At 36.7% G+C, this 25,752-nt stretch overlaps 2 protein-coding genes and 1 long non-coding RNA gene across 9 annotated transcripts; 2 read left to right on the top strand and 1 right to left on the bottom strand.

The window, feature by feature from the left end:
• The first annotated feature begins 48 nt into the window (after positions 1-48).
• Positions 49-13,870, top strand: smn1 (survival of motor neuron 1, telomeric). Of its 5 annotated transcripts, none has more exons than XR_016168310.1 (10): positions 49-212; positions 491-562; positions 672-791; positions 862-1,071; positions 1,159-1,320; positions 2,834-2,908; positions 3,022-3,132; positions 3,242-3,305; positions 5,617-5,740; positions 12,924-13,870. XR_016168310.1 is itself a non-coding variant. In XM_089130156.1 (9 exons), exons 1-8 carry the CDS (start codon positions 165-167, stop codon positions 3,293-3,295), a joined length of 852 nt encoding a protein of 283 aa, XP_088986282.1. In that variant the 5' UTR covers positions 49-164; the 3' UTR covers positions 3,296-3,305; positions 12,924-13,870. The 5 variants fall into 5 exon arrangements, 3 of the variants coding, with proteins under 3 accessions (XP_088986282.1, XP_039505894.1, XP_039505893.1); XR_016168311.1 differs by having other exon boundaries at positions 5,617-5,720; XM_089130156.1 differs by lacking the exon at positions 5,617-5,740.
• nos2a (nitric oxide synthase 2a, inducible) lies at positions 9,516-21,550 on the bottom strand. Of its 3 annotated transcripts, none has more exons than XM_039649924.2 (26): positions 21,457-21,550; positions 21,198-21,261; positions 21,015-21,116; positions 20,686-20,819; positions 19,979-20,141; positions 19,798-19,889; positions 18,269-18,410; positions 17,976-18,115; positions 17,657-17,831; positions 17,466-17,567; positions 17,106-17,300; positions 16,749-16,831; positions 16,500-16,644; positions 16,277-16,381; positions 14,954-15,003; positions 14,691-14,865; positions 14,458-14,578; positions 14,300-14,378; positions 13,773-13,963; positions 13,505-13,671; positions 12,932-13,142; positions 12,733-12,820; positions 11,636-11,757; positions 10,873-11,021; positions 10,462-10,656; positions 9,516-10,373 (listed from the first exon to the last, which is right to left on the bottom strand). In XM_039649924.2, the coding sequence occupies exons 2-26, from the start codon at positions 21,255-21,257 to the stop codon at positions 10,335-10,337; spliced, it is 3,225 nt and encodes a 1,074-aa protein (XP_039505858.2). In that variant the 5' UTR covers positions 21,258-21,261; positions 21,457-21,550; the 3' UTR covers positions 9,516-10,334. The 3 variants fall into 3 exon arrangements, with proteins under 3 accessions (XP_039505858.2, XP_039505855.2, XP_039505856.2); XM_039649921.2 differs by having other exon boundaries at positions 21,015-21,119; XM_039649922.2 differs by having other exon boundaries at positions 21,015-21,119; positions 21,198-21,258; positions 21,457-21,477.
• LOC120461723 (uncharacterized) lies at positions 20,213-24,450 on the top strand. Its single transcript, XR_016168312.1, has 3 exons — positions 20,213-20,512; positions 22,470-22,619; positions 24,388-24,450. It is a non-coding gene; the product is annotated as an uncharacterized LOC120461723 (long non-coding RNA).
• The last annotated feature ends 1,302 nt before the right edge of the window (positions 24,451-25,752 follow it).

The raw sequence follows: 25,752 nt of genomic DNA on the forward strand, positions 1-25,752 counted from the left end.
ACACACCAGCCAAGTCCGCGGTTCACTGCAGCTGCTCGGTTCATTATCGAACGTCGTTCACGTGTCGCCTGATTTGAGCGTCATCAGCTGCTGCATACATACATCAGTGGCGCACGTTGCACTTGTGAAATATTTTGCTATACGGTTTTATATTCAAAATACTCATGGCAAATGGTGCGGAAGATGTCATATTTTGTCGTGGGACGGGTAATGTGAGTATTGAACCATTTTAAAAGAGAATTTACGATGTAAGATTTAGCTACACTTGCATGTATTTTAGATTCGTATTACATTAAGTTACCCGATTATTTTGCTCGTTAGTTATCATTTTGTTGGCTGCACATTTAGTTCAATAGTTCTAGTTTGCGGTTTTTGCTTTCTTTGACTTTGTGGTTTCGGTCTTACAATCACGTAACACACTGTCCAACAAAGATGTAGCATAAAGTCACAGAAGAGTTCAGTGGTTCATGTTATCTTCTCTTTTTTTCAGAGTGATGATTCTGACATCTGGGATGATACAGCTTTGATTAAAGCTTATGATAAAGCGGTTGCGTCGTTCAAGGTAATGACGATTAAAAGAGGTGCGACTGTTCAGCTGATACAATGCCGTTTACTTTGCTTCTTCAGTAACCCTGCTGTTGTTTTGCTTCCGTTCCTCCTCAACTTACCAGAATGCACTGAAAGGAGAGGACAGTGTGACACCGCACAAAAAAGATAACCCTGGAAAGAAGCGTAAAAACAACAAAAAGAGCAAAAGCAGAAAAAGATATAACGCAGCACCTGATAAAGAGGTAATCTTAATCTCAGTACTTGAGTTGATTTGGAGTTCCAAATACAGGTGAACTGAAATATGTTGTACAGTGGCAGGTTGGGGACTCCTGTTATTCTTTCTGGTCTGAAGATGGGAACTTGTACTCTGCTACGATTTCCTCAATCGATCAGGAGAAGGGCACCTGTGTGGTCCTCTATACTGATTATGGTAATGAGGAGGAGCAGAACCTCAGTGACCTTCTGACAGAGGCATCAGATTTGGATGAAGACACTCAGAAAACTGCAGATGGATCATGTGGAGTATGTCATTGCTATATCAGTTAGACACTGTAGTTGTTTAAGAGATTGATTCAGATGTCTAATCTTATATTACTTGCCTTAATGCAGGTCAAGGAGGATGAGTCTTCGACAGAGGAAAGTGATCGATCTTTTACCCCACAGCAGTCCGCTCATGGGAAGCACAAATCTAAAGGCAGATCTCCCATGGGACCTCCATCGTGGATTCCTGGTTTCCCTCCTGTACCCCCACCTGGACTTAACTTCCAAAAGGTGAATATTAAAAATAGGTCTGTCGTGATTATTGATTAGTTAATTCACATTTATTTATATAGTGCTTTGTACAATACAGATTGTTTCTTAGCAACTTTACAGTGATAAACAGGAAAATAATTATTCAATGATCCAAACAGAATCCAGTTCGGCTGTATAGTAGCTCTAAGAAGATAATAGTAAAAAGTTATTATTCAGTTGAAATCAGATCAGTGTTGATTCAGTTTGGTTTATTAACTGTGGAAAGTTAGTCAATTATGGAAATGATTGTTCAATTCATCAATAAAGCAGCTCTGGATAAAAAAGTTGTCATCATCCAGCTCAGCTCTAATTCAATAGTGTCAATGCATTGTGCAGTGCAGAAATGGAGAAAAAAAAACACTTTGCGGTCCTATATCTGCTATAACCACGCTATATAAGATTGCTAGATCAGGTCGAGTTTCTGTAGTTCTAATGAGACATAAGAAAACTACATTTGACTTGCTTTATGTCAAGCATTACAATAGTCATTATTTGATTTTTCTTCGTTTTTGTCGCAACACATCATATTTTCAAGAAATATTGCAGCATACTCTACCTTGTCTGTGGACATCGTTCATTCCAAAACCGGTGCTGGATAAACCACGTGCGTGCGTGTGCGACAGTAGGCTGCGGTAGGCTAAATTATTTACGACAGCGGTAATGGACAATTCCGCTTCCAGCCTGTAGGGTGACCACAGAGGACAAGTTATTTGGTGTTGCTTTAAAGAAATGCAAATGTGTGATGTGTGTCTATTTCTGGTGTGGTAGGGAGAAGCAGCCGATCACAATCTGGAGTAAAAAATAAATCATAATTAAAAAAAAAAAAAAAAAACATTTTCTTCATTCATGCAAAATGAAGGCTTGTGTGTTTAATCAGACTGCATTATGTTGTATGATCATATTAAAGTAAATCAAATGGGCCTATTTTATTATACATTTTATTAGCATTTTATACATTTCCAGAATTGAAAAAAGAAATAATGTATTAGGCTTAAATTTATTTACTCTCAATTATATGTATGGCAGTTAATCATCAGTGAAAAATTCATGATAGTGACAGGCCTAATTAAACATCGGTGACAGCCATCTTTCCTTGCTATAATATTATAACTTGTTATATTCAGCATTGCAAAGGGCTTCTCTCATCTTGTTAGATAAGTAGCCTTTTCACAAAAGATTAAAGATCCATTCACACCAAGAACTATAGCTATAAAAGAACTATATTAGCATCCACACCAAGTATGCACCGCAGTTGTTGTCTGCCACTTTAAATACTCAAGCTCTTTAAAGTCAGGGTGATTATGTTTGGCTGTCAATGTTTTTTGTCATTCATGAGCTGGAAAAAAAAACATTCTGGAACTAAAGTGATCCCAACATATCACAGTCCTCTGTGTTGTGTTATTGTTGCAGTGCAGACTTCCCTATGCGTGTCTATAATTCAAATGATTATTAAAACTTTATAGTTGGCCTTAAAACTCAGTTCTTTCTCTAGACCGATGGCAGACGATCAGAAGGTCCTGGACATTTCTTCCCTGGATGGCCTCCCATGATTCCACCCGGTCCCCCGGTAAGAGACCTTTCAGATCTATTAACTTTTTCTTTCATGAAAAGTGATCGAGTTAAAATATTGACAGCTGTTCACGGGGCAAATTATTGATTTATTTTTTATTGTTGGTCCAGATGATCCCACCACCTCCACCTATGAGTCCAGATTCTCCAGAGGACGACGAGGCTTTGGGCAGTATGCTTATTTCCTGGTACATGAGCGGCTATCACACAGGATACTATTTGGTACAGTTATTATTCTTGCTGTTCACAAACATCTTTTTGTGCACCTGGTTGTTTTCTTATTATTATCAGAAAAATCTCTCTCTCAAAAACTCTTTTGTCTCTTACTAAGGGTTTAAAACAAGGTCGAGAGAGAGCAACATCTAAGAAGTCACATCGGAAATGAAGAGACAGCGGTTAGTTATAATTTTTTTTTAGCCCTATAATTTCACAGATTGTTGCTAAAATTTTACCTTACCTTTTACCTACCTTATGGTGGAATTGGGTTGGGTAAACATTCTACGTTGTATAAATAATAAACCCAATATGTTAACATTTTAGTGTTTCTGTATTTTATGACTTTTACTGAATATTTTTTTTTTCACCATATAGAGCGAAATATGAACATGCTGCAGCAGATTTAATTCACTTTTCATTTTTTGTATTGTTTGTAAATAAATAAATGAATTAAAGTAATTGTGTTCTTTTCCAAAGTGTGTTTGGTAAAATTATATTTTCAAAAATGAAAATTATGTAATTTACTAACTTTCTTGTAGTTCCTAACCTGGATGAATCTATTTATTATTATTATTATTATTATTTTATTATTATTATTATTATTATTATACAAAAAAGTAGGGCTGCAGCTATCGATTCTTTTTGTAATCAATTAATCTAGCACTTAATCGATCGATTAATCGAGTAATCGGATAATTTGTTTATGTGTGTTTTTAAGCAACCAAAACAAATAATGTATTACGAAAATGATAAGGTGTTTGGCTTTTATTTATTTTTTAAAAAAAATAGAGGTATTTATTCCAACTGCAACATTTTGGCTCCACAACTAATTATTGCAATTTTTACCCATTTAGTGTTTATAAGTGCCAGTGCCAACAATTATATAACAATACAGTTAAAACAATTTACTGTAAAACCTGTTACATGTAGCCCATAACATGTAAAACTTTGAATACAAACTTAAATAGTAAAGCCCATTTTGTCTTCTTAATACAACATTACAAAAAAAAGGCTTTGCACCTTCTGCAAATTACCCACCTGGAAACAAATATAAATTAATATAAAATATCAACCCAAACAGGTACACAAATGTGTATAAATTATAAAAAATAAATAAATGGAAATAAAACAATTATAAATAAGAAGCAGACTTTTTCAACTGTAATCTCAAGACAAACATCAGAGTGTGTGTGTCTGTGTGTCTCACAATATTTGTTCCTCCATCACGTCCCGGTGAATGTATGCTGAAATTTTTGTTGCGTGGCTACATATGCGGCGGTAAAACTAGTCGATCAGGAGTGGCTCAACAGGTAGATAGACGAACTCATCTTTCAGGCATTTGACAGAAGGGATTGACACTTAAGCGTGAGAAATCGAATTGCGCGAGTCTCACGCTGAATGCGTGAGAGTTGGCAGCCCTGCCAGGTATGCTTTGCAGACACATTGCATCTTGTTCTCTCCCTTTATAAACATATAATGATCCCAAACTTTAGACATTCTCTGCCATTTATGAAGTCAAATGTATCATGTGCTATGGTGTGCTTCCTGAATAACTGTCCGTGTGAAACAATCAGATCCCTGCGTGCGTGTAAAGTGCGCGTCATAGGAATTTAACGAGGCTTCGAGGCAGATGTTTTGCCTCGAGGAATTTTTGTAATCGACTAACTCGAGGAATCGTTTCAGCCCTACAAAAAAGTTATTTTCCTTTTTGGGTGAACCATCCCTTTATTTATTTTTTAATTATTATTTTTTTATTTTATTTTTTTTGCTGAATGTGATTTATGTGGCTTATGTCACCTCCAATTTGTAAAATCATTTAATTACATAATTCTTAAATTCAAGGTCATAAAAGCGTGTCTTTATTATTTCAACCAGCCCATTTAAATTGTAAATGTGACAACCTGTAATGTTTAATGTGGTTGTTCTCAGCCTTGGGGCTTTAGATGACTTAAAATGATTTAAAATTAAACGAAAACAAGCTATATATTGAATGCAATTAAAAATCAAGCTATTTATTATATTAATGTTAAAAAAAAAACTATTCTTTGAGGAACCAGGCTTCCCACTGTATAAATGAAGTTGCATAAATTTAAAGTGTAAATTACATGTTAACCACCACAACCATTTAATGTTTAAATGAAAGTGATCAATGTGTATATATTCAAAAATGTCAATCTTAAAATTTAGTAAAAGAACATTTACTGGGGTTTCTTTCAAGGTAGCATGTTTTTTACAGGAACTGGGTGATGTCATAAGAGGGAGCGCGGGCGGTAATGCACTCACTCTGTGTTCTGGTTGGGGGAGAATAAAACAATCCGCAAACTAGAAATATCTATGAAAAACTAATACATTTTTATTCATCTGTTGCAGAAAAGCAACAAGAACAACTAAAACAAAATGGAAATGATTCACAGGCCAGAGTTTCTATTTGTAACATGTTTGCAGCATTGAGTGATACAGCCAATCACAGACATATGTGTTAATTTCTAGGAACGCAATGACCAGAAGCATTTATGATAGACTTCCCACACCGCTCTTTTGTAGCGGTGCCGCGTCCGAGGAAGAACGACTTCAAGCCGAATCTGCCCGAGCATGTACGTCTCACCCATAGACAGTAAGGGCTCACTATACCGGCACGCAGTTTGCATGTCTAAATTGCAATGTTCATAGCAAAGTTTTTTTTTTTTTGTTAAGGTTGTTGTAGGGAAGTGGGTTTTGGTGCTCCACTCCCTGGACGTGGTATGGTCCAAGATAAAAATGATGGCCCAACTCGCAAATGCACTATGGTGCAAAATGATGGTTTATTTACATTGAGGTGAAACTTATTTACAAGTGAGTCCCGAACTTGTACAAAAATAATCAACTATTCCACCGGCAAAAATAGGATAACTTAAACAAAAATAAAAATAAACAAAATCAGGTAAACACGTATGCACAAAACACGGTTTCACACATCACTTCATTATTTGATTTGTTCGTGGCACCACAACTGTACACTCACGCATCAGCCTACCAAGAGACCCTGAACACATATTCAGCCACTCTTTTATACTGTTGGCTCCTCCCCCTATTGGAGCCAACCATTTACCAAAAACCAGGGGAAATATGAAATTTCATAGTGCTTAAGTACTACATAAACTTGCACTAATAAACATTAAACATCAATATATACCCATAAAATACATACCAACATCAAGTAATATTATTTTAAAAACATAATTTAACTATGGACACAAAAACATTTCCCACATCACATGACACATAGTACCCTCTGTTCCGGGTGACGCCATTATTGCGGAGACGCGACAGTGCGCTATAAATAGCCCACGATACCAACAATCACGTTCACTCGGTCTCTTTCACAACTAACATCAACTCATCCTGAACAGGTAAATCCATTTGAACATATGTATACGTGTATATGCGATGTGAATTTATTGTAACAGGATGATGAGTACTTTGAGTTTGCATGATCAAATGCTATGTGTCTCGTGTGCACCCGGACAATAGCGATAACAGGAGCGGCAAATTTGAATGTGTGTGTGTGTGTGAGAGAGAGAGAGAGAGCCAGTGCCAAACTGCTATCAGATTGATTGGTTTTAGGTCTATCCAATTGCGCATTTGAGCTACGTCCGTTGGTGATGCCCCTCTGGAAATGATTTGTCTATGAAGCTTTGCCAGACCATAACACAGTTACAAACTGAGATGCTATGGTTTTAACCAGGCTAAAAGCGCATTGTTAGATGATTCCCACCCTATCATTATATAACTCAGTTTTGTAAATCAAACTGGTTTAAAAATTAATTGATCACCTCAGCTTCTAAGGTAAATTCTTTTTTAGGGTGAAAACGTACTTGGTTACTAACGTAACCTCAGTTCGCTCTAGAATAGGGAACGAGTACTGCGTAATATCTTATGCTAGGGGGAAAACCTCTTTTCCACAAGATATTGAAGCCAATAATTGTCCTTAATTTTGAATTAAAGGGGGGGGTTGACTGCTTTTTTTTCTTTGCTTGATTGTGTTTATGGGGTGCAATATAACATGTATTCATGGTTTTTCTTTTTTTAAAAGTCTTATTTTTCATAAATTTCACCTTTATTGTAAGCCGCGCTCTCCTCTGTTCCACGATTGAGCGGTTGACTTCCTGATTCTATGAAAACACTCCCTCAGAAACACGCAGTGGGCTCAGATTGGTTAGTTTGGGCCGGTGTGTTGTGATTGGCTTAACTGTCGCTCACGTTGTCCGGAAGGTTAACACCCATTGCCTTTACGGGCGAAACGTGCATGCCAAAGGTCCAACCATGTAAATAAAGGTGACGATACTATGGTCGATCCTGTAGTATCAGTTTGAGGCAGAATCAGACAGAGAAAGCGGCAATAAAGAGAGTCAAGCAGAAACTCGCCACATACGGCTCTTACTAAACATTTCTGAATGCTAATTTGCTACATTTTTTTAACTTTATACATGTTTTTTTTTACACCGTAGCATCTGATTGTCAACAATAGCAACTGACTGGCTACTAACGTTATACTCAAACAGCGTGGCATTAGTTTACGTTCTTGATCAAATCGAAAATAACGTCATAAAGCATATATACATGAAAAATACATTTGAAACATTAGTACTTGTACAAAATTCAGGTCCATAATGTTTGTACGCGTTTGCCGTAGACACAAAATAGCATAACTAGTAGCCGAGTGGCTATAAAGCCAGTGCTGGCATTTAAAAAAAAAAAAAAAACACAAGGCTACGTCTGGAATTATACATGTAAATACATTTAAAATGGTTAAGTCTTAGCCTACTTACATGTTGTGGCCCAACAACTGCTGCCTCTGGTTTTAAAGTTGGAACTGCTTCATGTTTTAGTAACAGTTTCTTGTTGAATCCGGCATTGAATTCGTGGAGATTCTGGAAGCTGTCTCTCGTAAAATGCACAGCACAGAGAGCTAAATTACGATCGTCGTTTTCAGGAACATAATCAAACATAAATTGTATCCATTGTTGATGAAGTACAGCGTCCGTGGGAAGTTCGAAGACATAAGACCTGACAGCTGACAAACATAAAGTGTATCCATTGTTGACAAAGAACAGCGTCTGTGGAAAGCTCAAACACAGAAGACCACACACTCGACGAGCCACTTAAATATGCATGCCCTTTTCTGCTTATTCCGGAGGGAGGGTTGATGCAAATGTGTGGGTTAGTGAAGTCTAAAACCCAGCTGTAGTCCCAATCGAGTCGTTTTTGTAGGCAATTATTCTTCCTGATTTTTAAAAGACGATATCTCTGCTTACACTGAACTTTCAGCGCTGCAACTTTACAGAATTCTGTTCATGCACCAACAGCAACATTACAAGCTATTTAAAATCAAAAAAGTGAAATCGCAGTCAAACCCCCCCCCCCCCCCCCCCCCCCCTTTAATGTAAAATGCGTTGCTGCAGCATGCAGACATAGGCAAGACTGCTCGCATGCCTATTGGCTGTCCTGCGGCAACTGCAGCACCCTATCAAGAGAGGCCCTTGGTGATGTCATATCCAATACGTCACTTCCTGTTGAGATGGGCGTGGCCTGGGCCTATAAATATGGCCTAAAAATTTCTTCTCTGAGGCGAACCAGAGCGTGTTGCAGGCACGGCAAAGATAAGCAGTACTCGTTCCCTCTTCAAGAGAGATCCGAGGTTACATTAGTACCTGAGTACGTTATCTTACAAGAGGTTCTCTTGTACTGGTTAATAGTTTAGGGCCCCCAAGTTTCAGGCCATCCACTCCACTACAGTGAGAGCAGCCTATGCCCATGTCTTTTGCACGGAGATCGCAATAGAGCCGGTCCCTCCTGCCGATATGAGGTCAGGCTACAACAGTCCTCACTTCATTGTACTCAAGGAGCTGGGTTATGACCGATCTTGGACCTGCGAGTTTTGAATCGGAGTCTTCACAAGCTACCGTTCAATATGCTCATGCAGAAACGCATTTTCGAATGCATCCATCCCCAAAATTGGTTTGTAGTGATCGACCTGAAGGATGCGTACTTTCATGTCTAGATTCTTCCTCGACACAGGCCGTCTGAGCAGCTGATGTAAATGACTGTACGCCAATGTGCATTTAACTGTTTTGTTTCACTCAAAGATTAGCTAGCAAGATTAGCTAGCAAGTCTCTCTAGCAAGATTCCTATTTGTCGGTCATTACGTACAACTCCATTCTCTCCTTCAGGGAACGAGGGTTACCATATGTAACCGAGATGTTATCTGACCGCAATCTAACCCCACCTAAGAGTCTCATACTGAGGCGAATGCCGTCTCATTCCTTTTTGAACACTTTATTACTTGGTAATAAAGTCTCAATTGTTTAACGACCTGCTGCGCAGCAATAACTAAACAGACTCCAGAAAATGACTTTGAATATGCTTTAATCCCAGCCGGAGGATCACAGACAAATTTCTGAGAGAATCCCCCAGGAAAGAAAATACAACAGTTTTTATATAAAAAGGAGCATAGCAAAGCAGACATGATACATTACATCATTTCCTTACAATTTGATAGGTTTTTCATATGCAAACCCCTGTTTCTAGGTATTCTGTATAGCTAGAAGCAAACTCTGTTTTCTTGATTGCTTTACTTTGTTACTCAGTCACACAAGTTTATAAACCTAGACTTCCGTCTAGTTTAATTTCCCCTTTTGTTATATTTAGACATGATTTAGACACACGCACCCTGACTGAATGTTTTTGACCAAAGGGTTTTGAAACATTTAGGATTCAAAAGCATATGAATGTTATTCCTGCAAGAAAGATAAATGTCACTTATGATTAATTAAAACATACATCATAGTCTCCATTTTGCAAGTTTATCTTGCAGAGTTTTACTCTAAACTCTCTTTCTGCTTATCTGCTTTAATACAAAAGAGTGTAAATTATCAAATGCTGTTGACAGAAGAAAGTCATACAGCACATTGAAGACATTAAAAAAAATTGTTTCTGAACGATACTTCAGTATTTTTCTTAACAAATGCACTCAATAAACTAAAGCCATACAATTTCCTCTTAAAATAGAGATGCATGAATAATCAATCCTGTTTGATGTAAATAAAGAAAAAAAGCTATATTTACATCAGTTTAAAAAAAAAACATAAATAGTGGAAAAAACATTAGAATCACATTAGTTAAATTTAGTTCCCAGTCCCCAAGTTTGTGGTAAAACAGATCTCTGTTATTAGGCTCCAAAAATGTCTTCATGGTATCTCTTCTCCACCTGCCAACAAAATGATCATAATGTAGTCAGTTCACTGGTCACAAAGCAGTTCATACAATGACATGAGGATTGAAATAGTGAATCACACCTTCAACTTCTCTAGAAATTCTCCAGTTTCTTTGATCGTCATGCCCATTTTATTTGCCAACATATCTTGCAAAGTGCTAGCAACATCACGGGCCATGTTCATGCCACCACAGACGTACAGATGACCTCCATTGTTGTGTAGAACCTCCAAGGCTTTTTCAGATAGTTGTTCCCTCAAGACATCCTGCACATACATCTGTTACAAACAACACAAGCTTGGTTACAGACAGAAGACACAAACTGATACCAGTGTAAGGGTATTTGATGAACAGTGAGAACAGACAGATAACATTACTGAATTTTGACACACAAAGTAAATCTATATAGTTTTGTTGTTGTTGTTTTTTTGTTGTTTTTTTTGTTTTTGAGAATACGTAGACAGTACAGCATGAACAGAACTTTAGAGATGTACCTTTGGTTTACCAGGTTGGCGAGAATAGGCTGTATTGACATTGTCCAGAATGCCATCAAGTCTCAACTTAAGAGTTTCTACTTTATATAGATGGTCTGTTTGTGAATCACGACATCCAAATAGCAGCGTCATAGGAGTCATTTGCAGACCTAAAATGTGTCCATTAAATGAAACAATTAATTTAGGAGTAAAAACTTTGAGGATTTAAAATACAAATAAATACATACTTATTTTAACTTAAATAATTACAAAATAAAACAATACTTTTTAATCGTTTGGGGTCAGTAAGAAATCGTATGCTCACCAAGGCTGTATTTATTAATAGAAAATACAGCAACAACAATAATATTGTACTAACTGTTTTGTCTTTGAATACATGTTTGGAATTAAATTTGTTTTGCCGTGATGGAAGAGCTGAATTTTCAGCATCATAAATCATGCTAAGTTATGATGCTTATTTTAATTGTGAAAATGTGATATTTATAAATGTGAAATTGAATTGTAAATGTCTTTACTGTCACTTCCGATCAATTAAATGCACCCATGGTGAATATATATATATATATATATATATATATAAATGTAAAATTTACTGACACCAAACCTTTAAACAGTAGTGCATTACTGGTTAAAAAAAAAAGTTGGATATGGTGATAACTGGTTTGGATCGATATAACTTCTATTACTTCTTCAAAGCAAGAGTCATGGAAAGCTTTTTTTGTCTAAACTTCCTGACCATGAATTCAGAGCTCACATATAGTACCTGTCTTGTTCATGTCATGAATGCGCTGCTGCCAGAAGCTGCGGAAAGGAGCAATACCACTGCCAGCCCCTATCAGAATAACTGGAGTGATGGGGTCTTCTGGGAGATGGAACCCACCTGAGCTGAAATAATGAGCAGTAAACAAGTCAAGCTTTCTATATTATCAAAGAGTATAGAAGAACAAGAGGCAAAACTCTGATGCTTTTTTGGTAACAGCTACTAGGTGGCGTGGCCGCCATTTTGGGGTGAAAATTCCAACTGGAGTTACTGGACAACAGCACAGATAGCAATTTTTTTAGGTAGTTTTTTTCTTGCATTATTGAGTATTTCCATTTTACGCAACTTTTCACCTGTACTACTATTATTAGTTACCAACTCCACTAGGCCTGTAATATATTTTGTACGTTTTAATACCCTGGATCATGCTACAAACATGATTTTATAGAACATGATGCTGTGTCCGTTCTCCTTTAGCTTTAATTGCCGCACTTTGGACAGTGGCTGTGTTTTTTGTTTACATAGTCTTGCTTTAACGGTCATTCATATAAGATAATACTGCAAAATACTGATGAGTTCATTAATTTCATTGATAACTTATTTTCATATACATAACGGTATGTGTACCTCCTGGAAACGGTCTAACGTTATTATAACTTTATGAACTGATATATCACTTTATTCTTACCTGTCACACTTAATGTGGAGAGTAATATAATTAATTAAATCCTTTAACTTCCCTGTCTCAAGTTATGTGGGGGAAAAAACTGGTTAAGCAGAAACTTCTTTTTAACTGCTATAACGTTAACTGTTGTGAGTTAAAATAATCGCCTAATTATTAACCTAAAAACGACCTCTGCACTGGACTAAATATATGTATAATATATGACTGCCGAGTCGCTTTCACCCCAAAATGGCGGATACGTAGGGCTGCTGCTGGGCGCTGGTGTTGCTGGAACGTTTTATTGGCTTTCACTTCTTGTCAATATACGTTCTTTGATATTATTAGGATATGGAAAACAGAATGTTAAAATGCCTTTATAAGTATTTAAATGAGATATTCATATTCAGCATTTAACTATCTACAGAATAATCAGTACCGGTGAATGAAGCAGGGAACTGTGTATCCTCGTTTGATGGTGTTAAGCCATGTGCTGCAGGTGCCATAATGCATTGGGCCCTGTCCATCTACGATACAACAGAACACAACGTTATCCTTACATCGTATGTGGTGTTTGATTATAGAAGAATTATCCAATGTCTTTGTTTTGTATGTTTTCTACATGTTTAGTATAATACCTTGGGTGTGGTACTCCACCACAGACACTGTGAGGTGCAGCTCGTTTGGATGACGGTCCAATGAGGAGCTGACAGAGTACAGGCGGGGCTTGAGCAGAGGAAGCTGGCTGAGAAGGAAGGCGGTTGGGACTTTTAGAGAAGGAAATTCTACAAGCACCTCCAAGAAGGTGGGCCTGTAGAAATCTTTCCATGTAGAATATTCCTGGTAATCCTATGGAGAAATGGTAGAATTCTCTAAATGGTAATATGTGTAATTTAGAATAAAATCGTAAACAAATCGTGAGCTTAGAATTACAAGGTTCTATCTCCACTTTTGGTCGAAATTGAGTTTTTGACATAATCTGATCCATTGGGTGTTTATTAATGCCTGTGTGGTGTTATTTTTGTAAAACAAAAAGATTAATAGATAAAGCCATAATAGAAGATTATACTACATAACAGTTTTGCCAGCTGGGATGTAAAAACTTTGATGCTCAATATCTCAGAACTACCCTAAACGGAGATAGCCTTATAATTCTAAGCTCACGAAATGTCCCTTTAAATTCTTCTAAAGAAAAAGTGTAACGCAATTACCGATGCAAGTGCCTCAAGACGTTTGCGATCCTCTTCCTGACCAGCCACTGTAGAGAGTTTGCGCAGGAGGCTTTGTGAAGGTGGAGTTGTCACATCAAGGAAGTATGTAAGAGCCTGGACCAGTGTGCAAGCAGGGATACAGTCATCTTTCTGCCATCTCATTTCCACTGAAAGACAACACAGGAAAGAGTCATAACGATAAGCTTGGATTTTGGGCCTCTTCTCAAATTGCATATAGTTTATTTTTACAGCCATTAGTGATTGTTACCAGGGCTAGAACCAGAGAGGGACTCCAGGTGAAGGCTCTGGTCAATAGGAGGGGCATCTGGGAGATGCTTCACAATACCATCTACCAATTCTGCTGAATTCTCTGGAAAAATCCCCACGTGATCTCCAGGGGCAAAGTTCAAGACCTCTGTGTTTCCACCCATCTTCAGCTCAACCAGGATTGTAGAACGACTGAAAATAGAGTATATACTTGTAAAACAGCACTTTCAGAAACGTGTACAAGCTCAGCTGACGGTGAATGTTCTTCTCATAAATGTAGCTAACATTCTGGCAAGGTTCTCTCAAAGTTATAAACAAATGTTATTCCAGTAACATTAAGAGAATGTGAATTCGAAAATGTCATTTTTACGAAATGACAATTCGAAAATGTAATTGTGTCAATGACAATGTCAATGTCGAATGTGAATTCGAAAATGTCATTACTAAGGTAAATGGCAATGTTAGCAAAAATTCAAAAGAACATATTTTTTTTGTTAGCTGGGAGTTAGTGAAATTGTAGATTCAAACCTTGACTGAGTGCTCTGCAGTTTCTGCCTTCTTTTCAGTGTCATAGGAAACACAGTTTTGGAGTGTAGAGCAGACAGTGCTGTAGAAACAGAAGATTTGTGTAAATACTGTATTATGGAAACAAACTTTTTTTGTCAGTGTTTTAAGTAGAGGTTTACCTGTTATTCGGTCCAGAGCACAACTGTCATGCTGTACTCTGTATCTCTGTGGGTCCCAGGTATCCAACTGTTGCTCAACACCCTTCAGCTGTTTTTTAATGTTAAACTCCTCACACGCATCCTTAAAAACAGAGAGATGCCATTCATTTGTTGCACAATATATTAGTAGTAAAATATTTATTTGAATCACTGAATCATTCAAGCACAGAGGGAATTATAGAAACCTCACCAACCTTAAAAGCAGTGCAAGCCCATGCAGAGAAGGCCTCGTCCTGCCCATTAAGTTCATCTCCCTCCCCTGTGGCAGTAAGACGCTTGGCCCCCAGCTCAGCAAGCTTGACATCCACAGCATGGGCAAAAGCACAGAATTGTGGGTACACACGTGAGCCAAGGCCAAACACACTGTACCTGTATTGAGAAGAGGATATCAGGGCTCCTGTCTGTTTTACAAGAGCATATTGACAGGTGATAAAAGTGAAAATCTTAGCATACAAACCTGACATTGTTTTTTAGGTTTTGCAAGTTGAAAAGCTGCTTTCTGAAGCTCTGAGGGAAAGAAAATATTAATGTCAAACATCAAATTTTGAATTCCTTTAACAAAAGATTTCTAAGTTAAGTAAATGCTCTTCTTTAGAACGTTCTATAATGTATCACAGAAAAAAAAAATACAAAAAGCACATTTTCATATTGTTCTAAGTAGCCTTTTGGCAAACATACATTATTGTTTTATAAAAATAATTTTTCATTTAATCTATGTCCCCTGATTTCATGTCAGCCCTGTTACCGTCACCAAAAACCCTTGTAAAATAATGTTAAATTCCAGTATCTCTCAATCATGATTCAACAGTTAAAATACAAGTTTATGTCACTCTCTTCTATAATGCTCTAATTTTGATGATTTATGAGGTTTGATTTATTTTTGCTTAAAACAAGCAAAAGTCTCTGCCAAGCGGTAAAATGATGATCTTATTTCAAATGAAAACAAGAATAATAATATCAAGGCAATTGGAAAACAAGTAATGTTCTTCACTAATACAACTATAGTGAGTGCAAAACAATATAATGTCATTTTAAAAGGTAAAACTTTACAATATTAAGCCTATGTAAAGAAATATGTGAAGTTGCCTATATGCTGAAGAATATTGTGTCCTGTCCACTGATCTATATAGAATGTCATTATATAGATCAGTGGTCCTGTCATATGATGTCAATCCCATTTCTGTCATTATTTTCATAAAAAGTATAAAAGCTATATTTGAAATGGCTTTCCAATTTTTTCTTAATTGACATGTGATCACCCCCAAATGTGTCCTTAGTCATCTGAATGACAAATATGAGATTGAAAAAAATTATTTTTTCAACAATCCCGGTTAAAAGAGGGAGTAAAATTACTGCTCATGTGAATTCATAGTTTAATGCTTCTGTAACGGATGAAAAAAATATCAAAACATAAGGAAGATGTCTTGGCACATTTTCATTTTAAGATGTCTTCATTTCATGGATATTTTAAAAAATAAATAAAAAAATAAGAATGAAAATAGATCAAATTTATTTATTTTTTTAAGTTGAAAAGGGACTGATTTTAAGGAATGACCCAGTTTCTGAATATCACATTTTAATATATCAAAATGGAAAACAGTTAACATGATAATATTTCACAATTTTAATTGTTTTACTTTATATTTGATCAAACAAATGCAGCCATAAGAGACTTTTTCAAAAAGATTAAAAAAATCGTAATGACCCCAAACATTTAAATATTATATATTTCTATATATTATCGTTTTAATGTAATTCTTCAAAAAAAATATGCCCATACCACTCCATTTCCCGGACTTTCTCCATTGCCGAAAGTACTGGTGACCACCATCAGAAGGCTCTCTGTCTCAAGCTCACTGAAATCATAGTCCTCCATGCACACCAGCTGTATTAGAAAACAAGAATGAATATTAGATTTAGATCACATGTTTTGTTGCTATTCATATACTGCACTGTTAATAATAAAATATTTGAAAGCATTTTTCAAAGACAGCATTTCTTACCCTGGTGTCAAAGGCACGGTTGAGGATGGTTTTCAGTTTTTTGGCAAAGCTCAGTGACTTCCCTGTTTCGGTGGCATAGAGAACAGTGCAGCGCACTCTCTTGGCCATGACTGTATTGATGAGCACTTGAGCAAAAAGCACTGCCCTAAGAAGAAAGATCACAGACATTTTCATATAAATGGCATTGGTCAGTGGCATTAATGAAGTACAGTGTTGTTTTGTTTGGAGAACCTGCTGGTCTGTTAGTACCTTGACAGTCCCTTGAAGCTGACTTTACATCTCCGAAGTCCTTTCTTCTCATCTTTCCACTTGTGTGTTAACCATGCATCAGTCTTCGAAAACACAAAAACAGCACATAGACACTATTTACCCCGCTAATGTCAAAGTTTTCTTTAGAAACACTGCTATTCAAAACTTGGGGGTTGTTAAGATTTTCTAATGCCTTTATGTCACATGATCCTTCAGAAATCATTATAATATGCTGATTTGGTGCTCAAGAAACATTTCTTATTTTTATCAATGTTGAAAACAGTTGTGGTCATAAGTGCACAATACGTTCCACTCCTTCTAAAAATATCTTTGATTTATAATTAGAAAGTTTGATACCTGATAATAGAAAAAGGGAGAAAGGATGTAGTTGAGCATCTCCTGATGGTACACAGGGGTGAGGGAGCCAGACATGGGTGGAACCAGCCACACCCAATCAGCTGGACAGCCTCCACGCACACGAACTTCTGTCTCCATGTGCTGCATGAAGGACTCGCTTGCTGAATGGTGGTCCGTGATGGTGACCTTATTTTTCTGCACAGTAATTTAGCAACATTGAGTCCAATAAATTTCTATATGGCTTTCTTTCCTTACTGTAGTTTTTAAAACGTATTATTTCTGATACAATGAAAGTGAGATGACCTTAAATCAATTTGCATATCAGTATTTCAACACTACAAAAGTAGAAGGACACTTTACCTGGAAACTATGAATAACTGCAACATTAATAGCCACGAGTGCCTGGTCTTTCCACAGTGAAGACAGCTTGCGTGTTTCTAAGCCCATTAGCTTTCCAACGCGCTACAGCACATAAAGCAGTAAAAGCAAAACTTGAATATCAAAATGATCAAGGCGTGCCATACCACCAAGAGACAGTGAACATTAATTACCTCCAAAACGTTGTAGCGTTGGTTGTCACAGAAATCCCGCACTCCAATCTCTGTGCCCATGTACCAGCCGTTAAAAGGACATGCGGGGAATTCCAGACCACCGATTTCCATTAGCATGTTGGAGACTGCAGGAACTGCATACCACTTGAGGTTTAGATCTTTGAACCATTCATACCTGGACAAAAGAAAAGCACACTGTTTAATCAGAGAATAAGCTGTGAAGAAAATTCTCAAACTATAATTTTATTCAAACTTTAATTCTTCAAATTTAGAAATCAAATGTATCTCCTTTTTCTCTGAAATGACTCAAATGACTTACTCTGGATGCTCTATTGGGACCTCCAGAATCAGTTCTGAAGGGATATCAAAAAGTTCAGGATCCTCTCCATTCGCCTGCAGGATTAGTGGCAGCACATCAAAGTGACCATACTTTGGTTTCCATCCTAGCTGAATACACACCTATAAAAATAGTGCACAATTTCCATCAGTTATCAGGAGATTATTTCTTAACATATAGCAAATGGTTGGCAGATGCCATTTAAAAAAAGGGTAAGAGATCATATAAAGCAGAGGACATATATTTGTCCTCCTCAAAGCTTCTATTTTAATTACCTGTGTAAGCTCCACACCTGCTGGGTCCCCGATCACACTGCCATCTTCCATCCGATAGCCAGCATACTTTAGAAGCTGACCGTTCCAGACACGGAAATCATGATCTCCATCCATTCTTTGAGGAAACACAGTGATGGCAGACCTGCCAAAACCAAAGGGTAAGAGGAGTTCCACAGTTAACCAAAGTCAAGGTATAAAACAAAATCCAGTTTCTTCACACACTTTCAAAAGTGTTTTCACATTATCTGACATTTTAAAATTATGTTGTTAACTGGTCTAAAATAGTCGTATGGCTATATGTAAAATAGTCGTATGGCTATATGATTCAGTTCGATAAATAAAGATGCATTTTTAGGTAGATAAAACGTTTTATTTGTTACTTTATATATAAAGGATTAAATGTGTCTTATTTATGGAAGCCCATTCCCGCCACATTAGACAAAAAAAAAATCTAGCATAAAAAGTCAAATTCATTGAACCTATTCTGGTGTGTTTTTATGGAAATATCATCTTCAGAACATTGCCACCCTCAGAATATTTTGAAAAAGCATGGAAAGAAAAAGCAACTTCCACTTTTTAAATTTTGATTTCGACTTAGTAGGCTATAGGCAAAGTTATCATTTCAATCATTTTTATATTTTTTTATCACATAATTATGACATCATTATTAACTTAAGGGTGTCATAATTTCATTCATTTCATTTTTTATGCTCGATTTTTTTCCCTGATGTGGCGAGAATGGGCTTCCCCATGCAGTTGACCATCAACTGACATCAGAGAACTTTATTTTAGTAGTAGTAGTAGTAGTAGTAGTAGTAGTACTGACTTAATTTTAATATCTGCTAACTTATTAACTTAAAATCTCAGGTGGTAGCCTACTTCAAGTAAATATTAATTCAAAGAGGCTCAGCTCATAAAACAAAGTTGGGGAATCCCTGCAGTGACGTGAACGTGGACATTTTAATGTGAGTGAAAGACAAAAGCCTTCCAAAGACTGTATATGGTGGAATTAACTGAAATGACTCAGTGAGCGATAATTCAAACAATAATGAACGTGTTCGTAGTCATTAGATAGGCCTATGCAATGTTGAGAAAACACTTCTTAAAAGTGATTTGTGATCAAATGCTGTGTGGGTCTCAGTTTTCAGTGATAGGCACATTATTGGCTGGTCTGTGTTTGCAATCCCTGGAGACTTTTGAATGTAAAAGTAGGCTTTTTAAGAAAAGAACATTTAAAAGATAAAAAGTAGTTCAGTAAATCAGAATCAGTAAATTATAAATATTTTACAGCCATTGAGAGAATAACATGTAATCGTGTAATCAATAAAAAGAACTGCAGTCTGATTATTAAGGTAATATAGTAATTACAGGTAGGCCAACTTCATTTTCGGAATTTGATTAATTTATTTCTTTATTTATTTGTATCCATTACATTTTTGCTTTGGTCCAGGTATTACTTGCATTGTTCTCTTTCTGCCTTGGTAAATCTGATGATAATTACTGTACTGCAACAAATACATTCAACTCACCTCAAGTTTCCTCCATTGGTGGCATATTTAAGATGAGTACACAAGGCATGAAACATTTCCTCGGCGGTCTTGCACTTACGCGCATCGAAAAGCTGCAGAAGAGTAGGCTAATATTAAAGCACAACATGGCTTTGGAAGTTCTAGCTGATCTACATAAAAAGAAAAGAAAAAAATCTCAAACCTGTAAATTAGTCCACTGGATCCTGCCAATGCACCGTGGCGCATTTCTCCACGCCTGCTTGGCCCCAAAAGCGAGTTCATCTGTAGTGAGTGAATAGGACCCGGTCAGGGTGATCTCCAGTGTGACAGTTTCAATCCGAGCCTGGTGCTCCCTTGGATTGGGGCTGCACAAAAGGTAGGACTGAGTTATTCATTACATTTACATTCCTGTTTGTCAATTTGAAAGAAATATATAGCGTATAGTTTTACTATTTTCAGTAACTAATAAAAAGAAAAAATAAATAAATGATTCTACTTTGTCAGTTTCCTGAAACCTCTCACATAAGGAAAGTCTATCAGGGTAAAAATGAAAGTAAGGCAGTTGAAAGGATCTCTACCTCGCCTCCCACACAATCACATCTTAATAGACCTTATGTAGCCCCGCCCCTTTTCAACGCTGCGCTCGTTGTCTTATGACTTCCGGTCTGTATTTTCACAGCGATCTTGCATAGGTGTGAATGAACTGCTCGTAAAACATTTTCCTGGTCGACATTTGGTAAGACATCTGCTTTACAATGCTTATGATAAACATTACAACAAACGGAAGTTCAAAGGCAATATTCTAAAGATGACGGCGCCCACGTTTCTCTGGTGCGTATGTCTATAGCCTACACATGCGTGGCCTACAATATTCATTAATCTATTTATTGGAGAATGCATTGCTCCTACATTTTGAATGATTTGTAGTACTGGTTGATGAAATCCACTGCCTGTGGGAGGATGTCATCTGAGGAATGACCGCGTATCAGAGATTTGGGATTCATTATGGAGCCCTTGCAAGTTTTTGATTCGCATGGCGTATTCTGGAATAAGATATAAGAATAAGAATGAGTAATATAAAACCTCATTCACATTTAGATTTTTAACTTCTGCACAACATAATTCCTATCATGTTAAGCTTAAGAAAATTGTTGATAAAAACTCATCAATCCTTCATTGCTGCTACACCACAAATCTGCTGTAAACATGAAGTTATTTTGATTACAATTTAAAGAGACCTTTGTTGCTTTGTGATGCAGTGTATCTTGGTGGGTCGAGCCATCTTTATAGTTTTGCAAATGAACAGCAAATGGACATCGAACTGTGCGGTCGACTGCTACCTGCTAGAGTGAAAAATGAATATATTATTTAAGCAGAAGGACACAACAAATAGTTTGTGAAATACGAGATGCTTTACTAACCTTAGACTGCAAAGTCGGGTTGTCTTTTACAATGGTTGAGGTTTGGACTTGTTTTCCCATCCTGCTGAAAATGTTATTGCAACCAAATCTTAATAATGTCTATGGGATTTATTGTATCATTTTCAGTTACAGTGTTGCTATAACCTGACATCGAAAAAGATTAAGAATAATTACGATAAAGAGCAATAAAACAGTGAATACAAGTTAATGAAAGTTTTCATTAAATTAATGGAGAAAGAAACACAAATGGAGTATTTACCTTTTTCAAATGGTTTCTGTCTCAGTTCCTAAACAGCAGTAAAAAATCTGTTTCACATTCTGGTCTTCTGTTTTCACATCCTATTATATAGTCCAGTTAAGGATGCCACACTGGGTGGATCCTTGCCTCCAATGACTGTTAAGGGTGTGAGCTGTAATGGATTCCAATCAAAACTGCATTCCTTGATGTGAAAAGGGAAGGACCACAAAGAAACATTCCTTGATGGAAAGCAAGATTAATTAAAATTGATTTCCTTTTTCCTCAGTAATATAAATAGTACATGATCACTTGCCCTAACTAAGTTGCTTAAATGTAGCTCTGCACTTTAAAACTCCAAAAATGGGAGACTATGTAAAAAACAACAAGAACAATCTAGAACACTTGAACCGTATATGATTTGGCTTCCAGCACTGCAGGCAACAGAAAACCTTTCACTGGAAAATAGACATATTAGACTATTAAATAGATTAGAAACAGGCAGACGTAACATTTCAGGGTGTGACCAAATGACAATTGCAGGACAATGTGGAATTATTGGGTAACACTTTAAAATAATAACTTTAACCCCCCCCCCCCCCCACAATTGTTCACTTTTTAGACATGTTACTTTTGTGATCAGTAATTAATTGGTTATTATTTCTTAGTTCACAAGTAGTTCTCAATGAGGATATATTTCTTTAGTAATAATCAAATGCCTACCAAGGAACTACCTTTGTACTAAATTACCCATTACTTAATGCTTAGTTAATATTGCTTACATATTATAGTATTAAGTTCGGTGTTAATGCAGTACTACCAATTACATCCTGCATAGCTACTTGTAAACTACGGACCATTATTTTAAAGTGTTACCAATTTTTGAAATGAATGTTCCATGTTGTTATGTGTGTTGAATTTTGCATCAGTTTTGCAGTGCCATTTTCAGGTTTCTTTTTAAATCAACGTAGTTTCTCATCAATCAATACAGTTTGACAGATTCCTGACATTTCTAAATCTTATCTGTTTATCACCAGTCTTGAAGCTTCTTCTCTTCTGTAACTTCAGATTGGCTTTTAGCCAATGCATATTTAGTGTCATGAACTGCTCGATGGAAACAGACAGTGGTGATCCAAATGCAGGCTTTATTGAGAGGAAGATCAAGGAACAGGTACGAGAGAAACCAGGTTAGCAGTCCAGATCAGCAAACATACAATGCAAGGATACGGCAAACGGGAAAATCAGATACAGGCAGGGAGTCCAGGAACTGTGAAACTTGAAAACACTAAGAAACAAGAAACTATGAAAACGCTCAGCGTGCTGTATCACACTTACAAAACTCAGCAATGGTACAAAGGGCTTAAGACAGGTGCACTAAACAAGATAATCAAACATAACACAGTCTTGACGCTTTTGACAATACGTCAACATCCGCCGTTTTAGGGTACCCTTTAACGTCAGTTAGATGACAATCCTGGGGCGTCATCCAACTGACGCTCTGCCGTCAGTTAGATAACGCGGGTAGGTTTAGGTCTGGGGTAGGGTAAGGATTACATAGAGTCATCTAACGACGTTAAAGGTACCCTAAAACGGCGGATGTTGACTTATGGTCAAAAGCGTCAGTTGTATGATGTCTAAACACAGGTGCACAAAATCAAAGGTGATGAGACCGGGTGGAGAATGAGAGAAAAGATGAAAATAATAAACAGGGAAGGAGTGTCCTCCTGAGGCTCTCAAGGGCACTACAGCTGCCTATTGTCACATTTAGCATAACTGATGGACAAGAATTTGTTAAAGCTACACTGTGTGATTTTTACCCCCATCTAGCAGTGAAAAGGTATATGACCATCCAGTGAATGTTAGTTTCTGTTCCTCTCAATTCCGATTTCGTTTTAACTCCTACGGTGGCCAATGTTGTCCAAGATTAATATGGCTTCCTGTTCGACCTCATCCATGAGTGTTCCTTCAAGTGATGAGGTTACTTTAGAAAACTATTAGAATTTGCAGGTAACATAAGTTATGTAAAATGAATAATAGTTTTATGTTTTTGTTATTTTTTTACCATATCATTGCTATCATCAGTTATCAGGTTCCCAGACGAATGCAAGCTAATCTTAGTTAAGTAACTTTTATCAGTGCTATCGTTATTCTGTATGTTGTACGACATCAATAGCGTAAGGCAAAGTTTACATTGTAGGCTATATCATTTTTTTCTCCGTGAGCAGAGATCAGCTGATGTGACGGGGGTGCTAGGGAGAGGTTGAGGTAGTGGGAAAGGAAAAGATAAAAACAGGGCCGATGCCAGTGAATTGCGTAGACATCCACCAAGGCATATTATACACTCACGAGAATACTTTATTACTTGAACGATGTAAATATACATTAATGAGCACATATATTTTTGAAAGAACTAAGTGTTTTTAGCTAATAATAATCTAAAAAAATTACACCGAGTAGCTTTAAATAATCATGTCCATTCCAGCTGGATTGATGGCAGATGAATTTAAGAGACATTTATGTAAATGGGATTTCCTCATTTTGCAGTCTTGTGAATTTGAGTTGCATAATTTTTCCATGCTCAAAAAAAGCAGACAATGCAATCTGATGACAACATTAAAAAATGCATCTCACCACTGACTTCCTTGATTTCCATCAGTGATACCAGACAAAGGTGTGTTTTCTCAAGAAAAACAAAAGGGTATTTTTATACCTTAAATAAAAGCTTTTGAAATGGCTTGACATATTTAAATCAATAAGCCATATAGCTTTGGCACATTTCCCAGTAACTGTTTTAAGGGCCTAAACTTAATCTGCAAGTTGTCATTAGATAACTAAAACATGAACGTCACTGCTGAAAGCAGTTTTATCTTGGTAAAACTAATAAAAAACCATGGACTCAAGTCAAGTATTTCAAATGTGTATTTTTCCTTTGTCGTATGATGGATTGCTGTCAAGAAGTGTGAAATTGTTCAAAGGATTCCTTGAAAAAGCTGCCATGGAAAATGAAAGCAAATGAAAGCAAGTATCTTTTTTTGTTTTACTTATCTTGATCTTCTTTAATTAGTCTAATAATCATATATTTTAGATTTTGATGATTTTGAACATTTTGATGCTGACCTTTGTTCACTTCTTCTAACCTCCGTGTTTATTTAAACATTTCACAGTGAGCCGCAAATAACCAAGATTGCAGACAATAATGTCGTGAGATGTCATGAACTGATAATCTGCCTAATACTGCATGTGTGATGGTGCGGCTAGGATTCTGAAGAACCATTGTTTCTGAGAACTGATGTTAATAGATAGCTTGTGAATGGGTGAAATGGTTTCCTCAAGTTATTTATATGGCTTTTCCGAATCGTAATCTACTTTTAGAACAAACTATGTAATCTTTTGACTATTTCCTTGTACATGCCCAAAAAAGATGTTGTGTAATGCATGAAGTTTGTTTCACGCGTTCACACTTACAAATAATCAGGTAAGGGCTCCGAGCTTGGAATGTGGTCCAAACCAAGAGTACTCCTCCGTATCCCTGGCTGCGATAGGAACCAGCCAAGGGCGAGGAGGCTGAGTGGCAGAGGGATGCAGAATAAAAACTGAACATAGGTTAGTTGGCTATATAGGCCTGATTGGGGAGATCATTTGAACGTGCTTATCCCAAACTTTGTTAATAAAACATAATTTCAAATGAAATTCATCAAGTGATCTAGGCCTGGTTATGATGAAATAGAGCAATTAATGCAACATGATTGTGGAATGCAGCTCTTTGGTGGCATAATAACTATGTGATGGGCCCAATGGACTTTCCAGGAAATCTAGAATATTGATACTGATTTCAGATGCCAAAGGTTTCTTTTTGTCTTACCGTGACACAAAGCCAAAATGCAAATAAAACCCATTATAATCAGTGATGCTGTCTACACTGGATGTGGCACCATTGACTTCCATTGTATGGAGAATTTTTTTATTTCCATTTAAGAGATTCATTCAGACTTGAAAGTGAGTAAATTACTTTTAATAAACTTTCCTTTTAATATTTCACAAGAATGCATATATTATATTTGAATAATTTATACATTTTTAAACAGTGCTATTGCATTAAAGAAGGTCCCTTTAATCACTTACTCAGCTCTCAGGAGCACCTTTCATGAGCACATAATTAAAAAAAAAAAAGTTATAAACAACATACTGTTTTTGACACAATAATATAATTAGAACAGAAAAATATATTAAAATACTAAAATAGTTTCTCTCCACCAAATCCAGGTGTCTCAGAGCTGTAAAGTCCGGTGATCGCAGCACTGTAGATTTAAAAATCTTGCT

The sequence above is a fragment of the Pimephales promelas genome, chromosome 4 (assembly GCF_988280905.1).
Source record: "Pimephales promelas chromosome 4, fPimPro1.hap1.1, whole genome shotgun sequence".
Classification (NCBI taxonomy): Eukaryota; Metazoa; Chordata; class Actinopteri; order Cypriniformes; family Leuciscidae; genus Pimephales; species Pimephales promelas.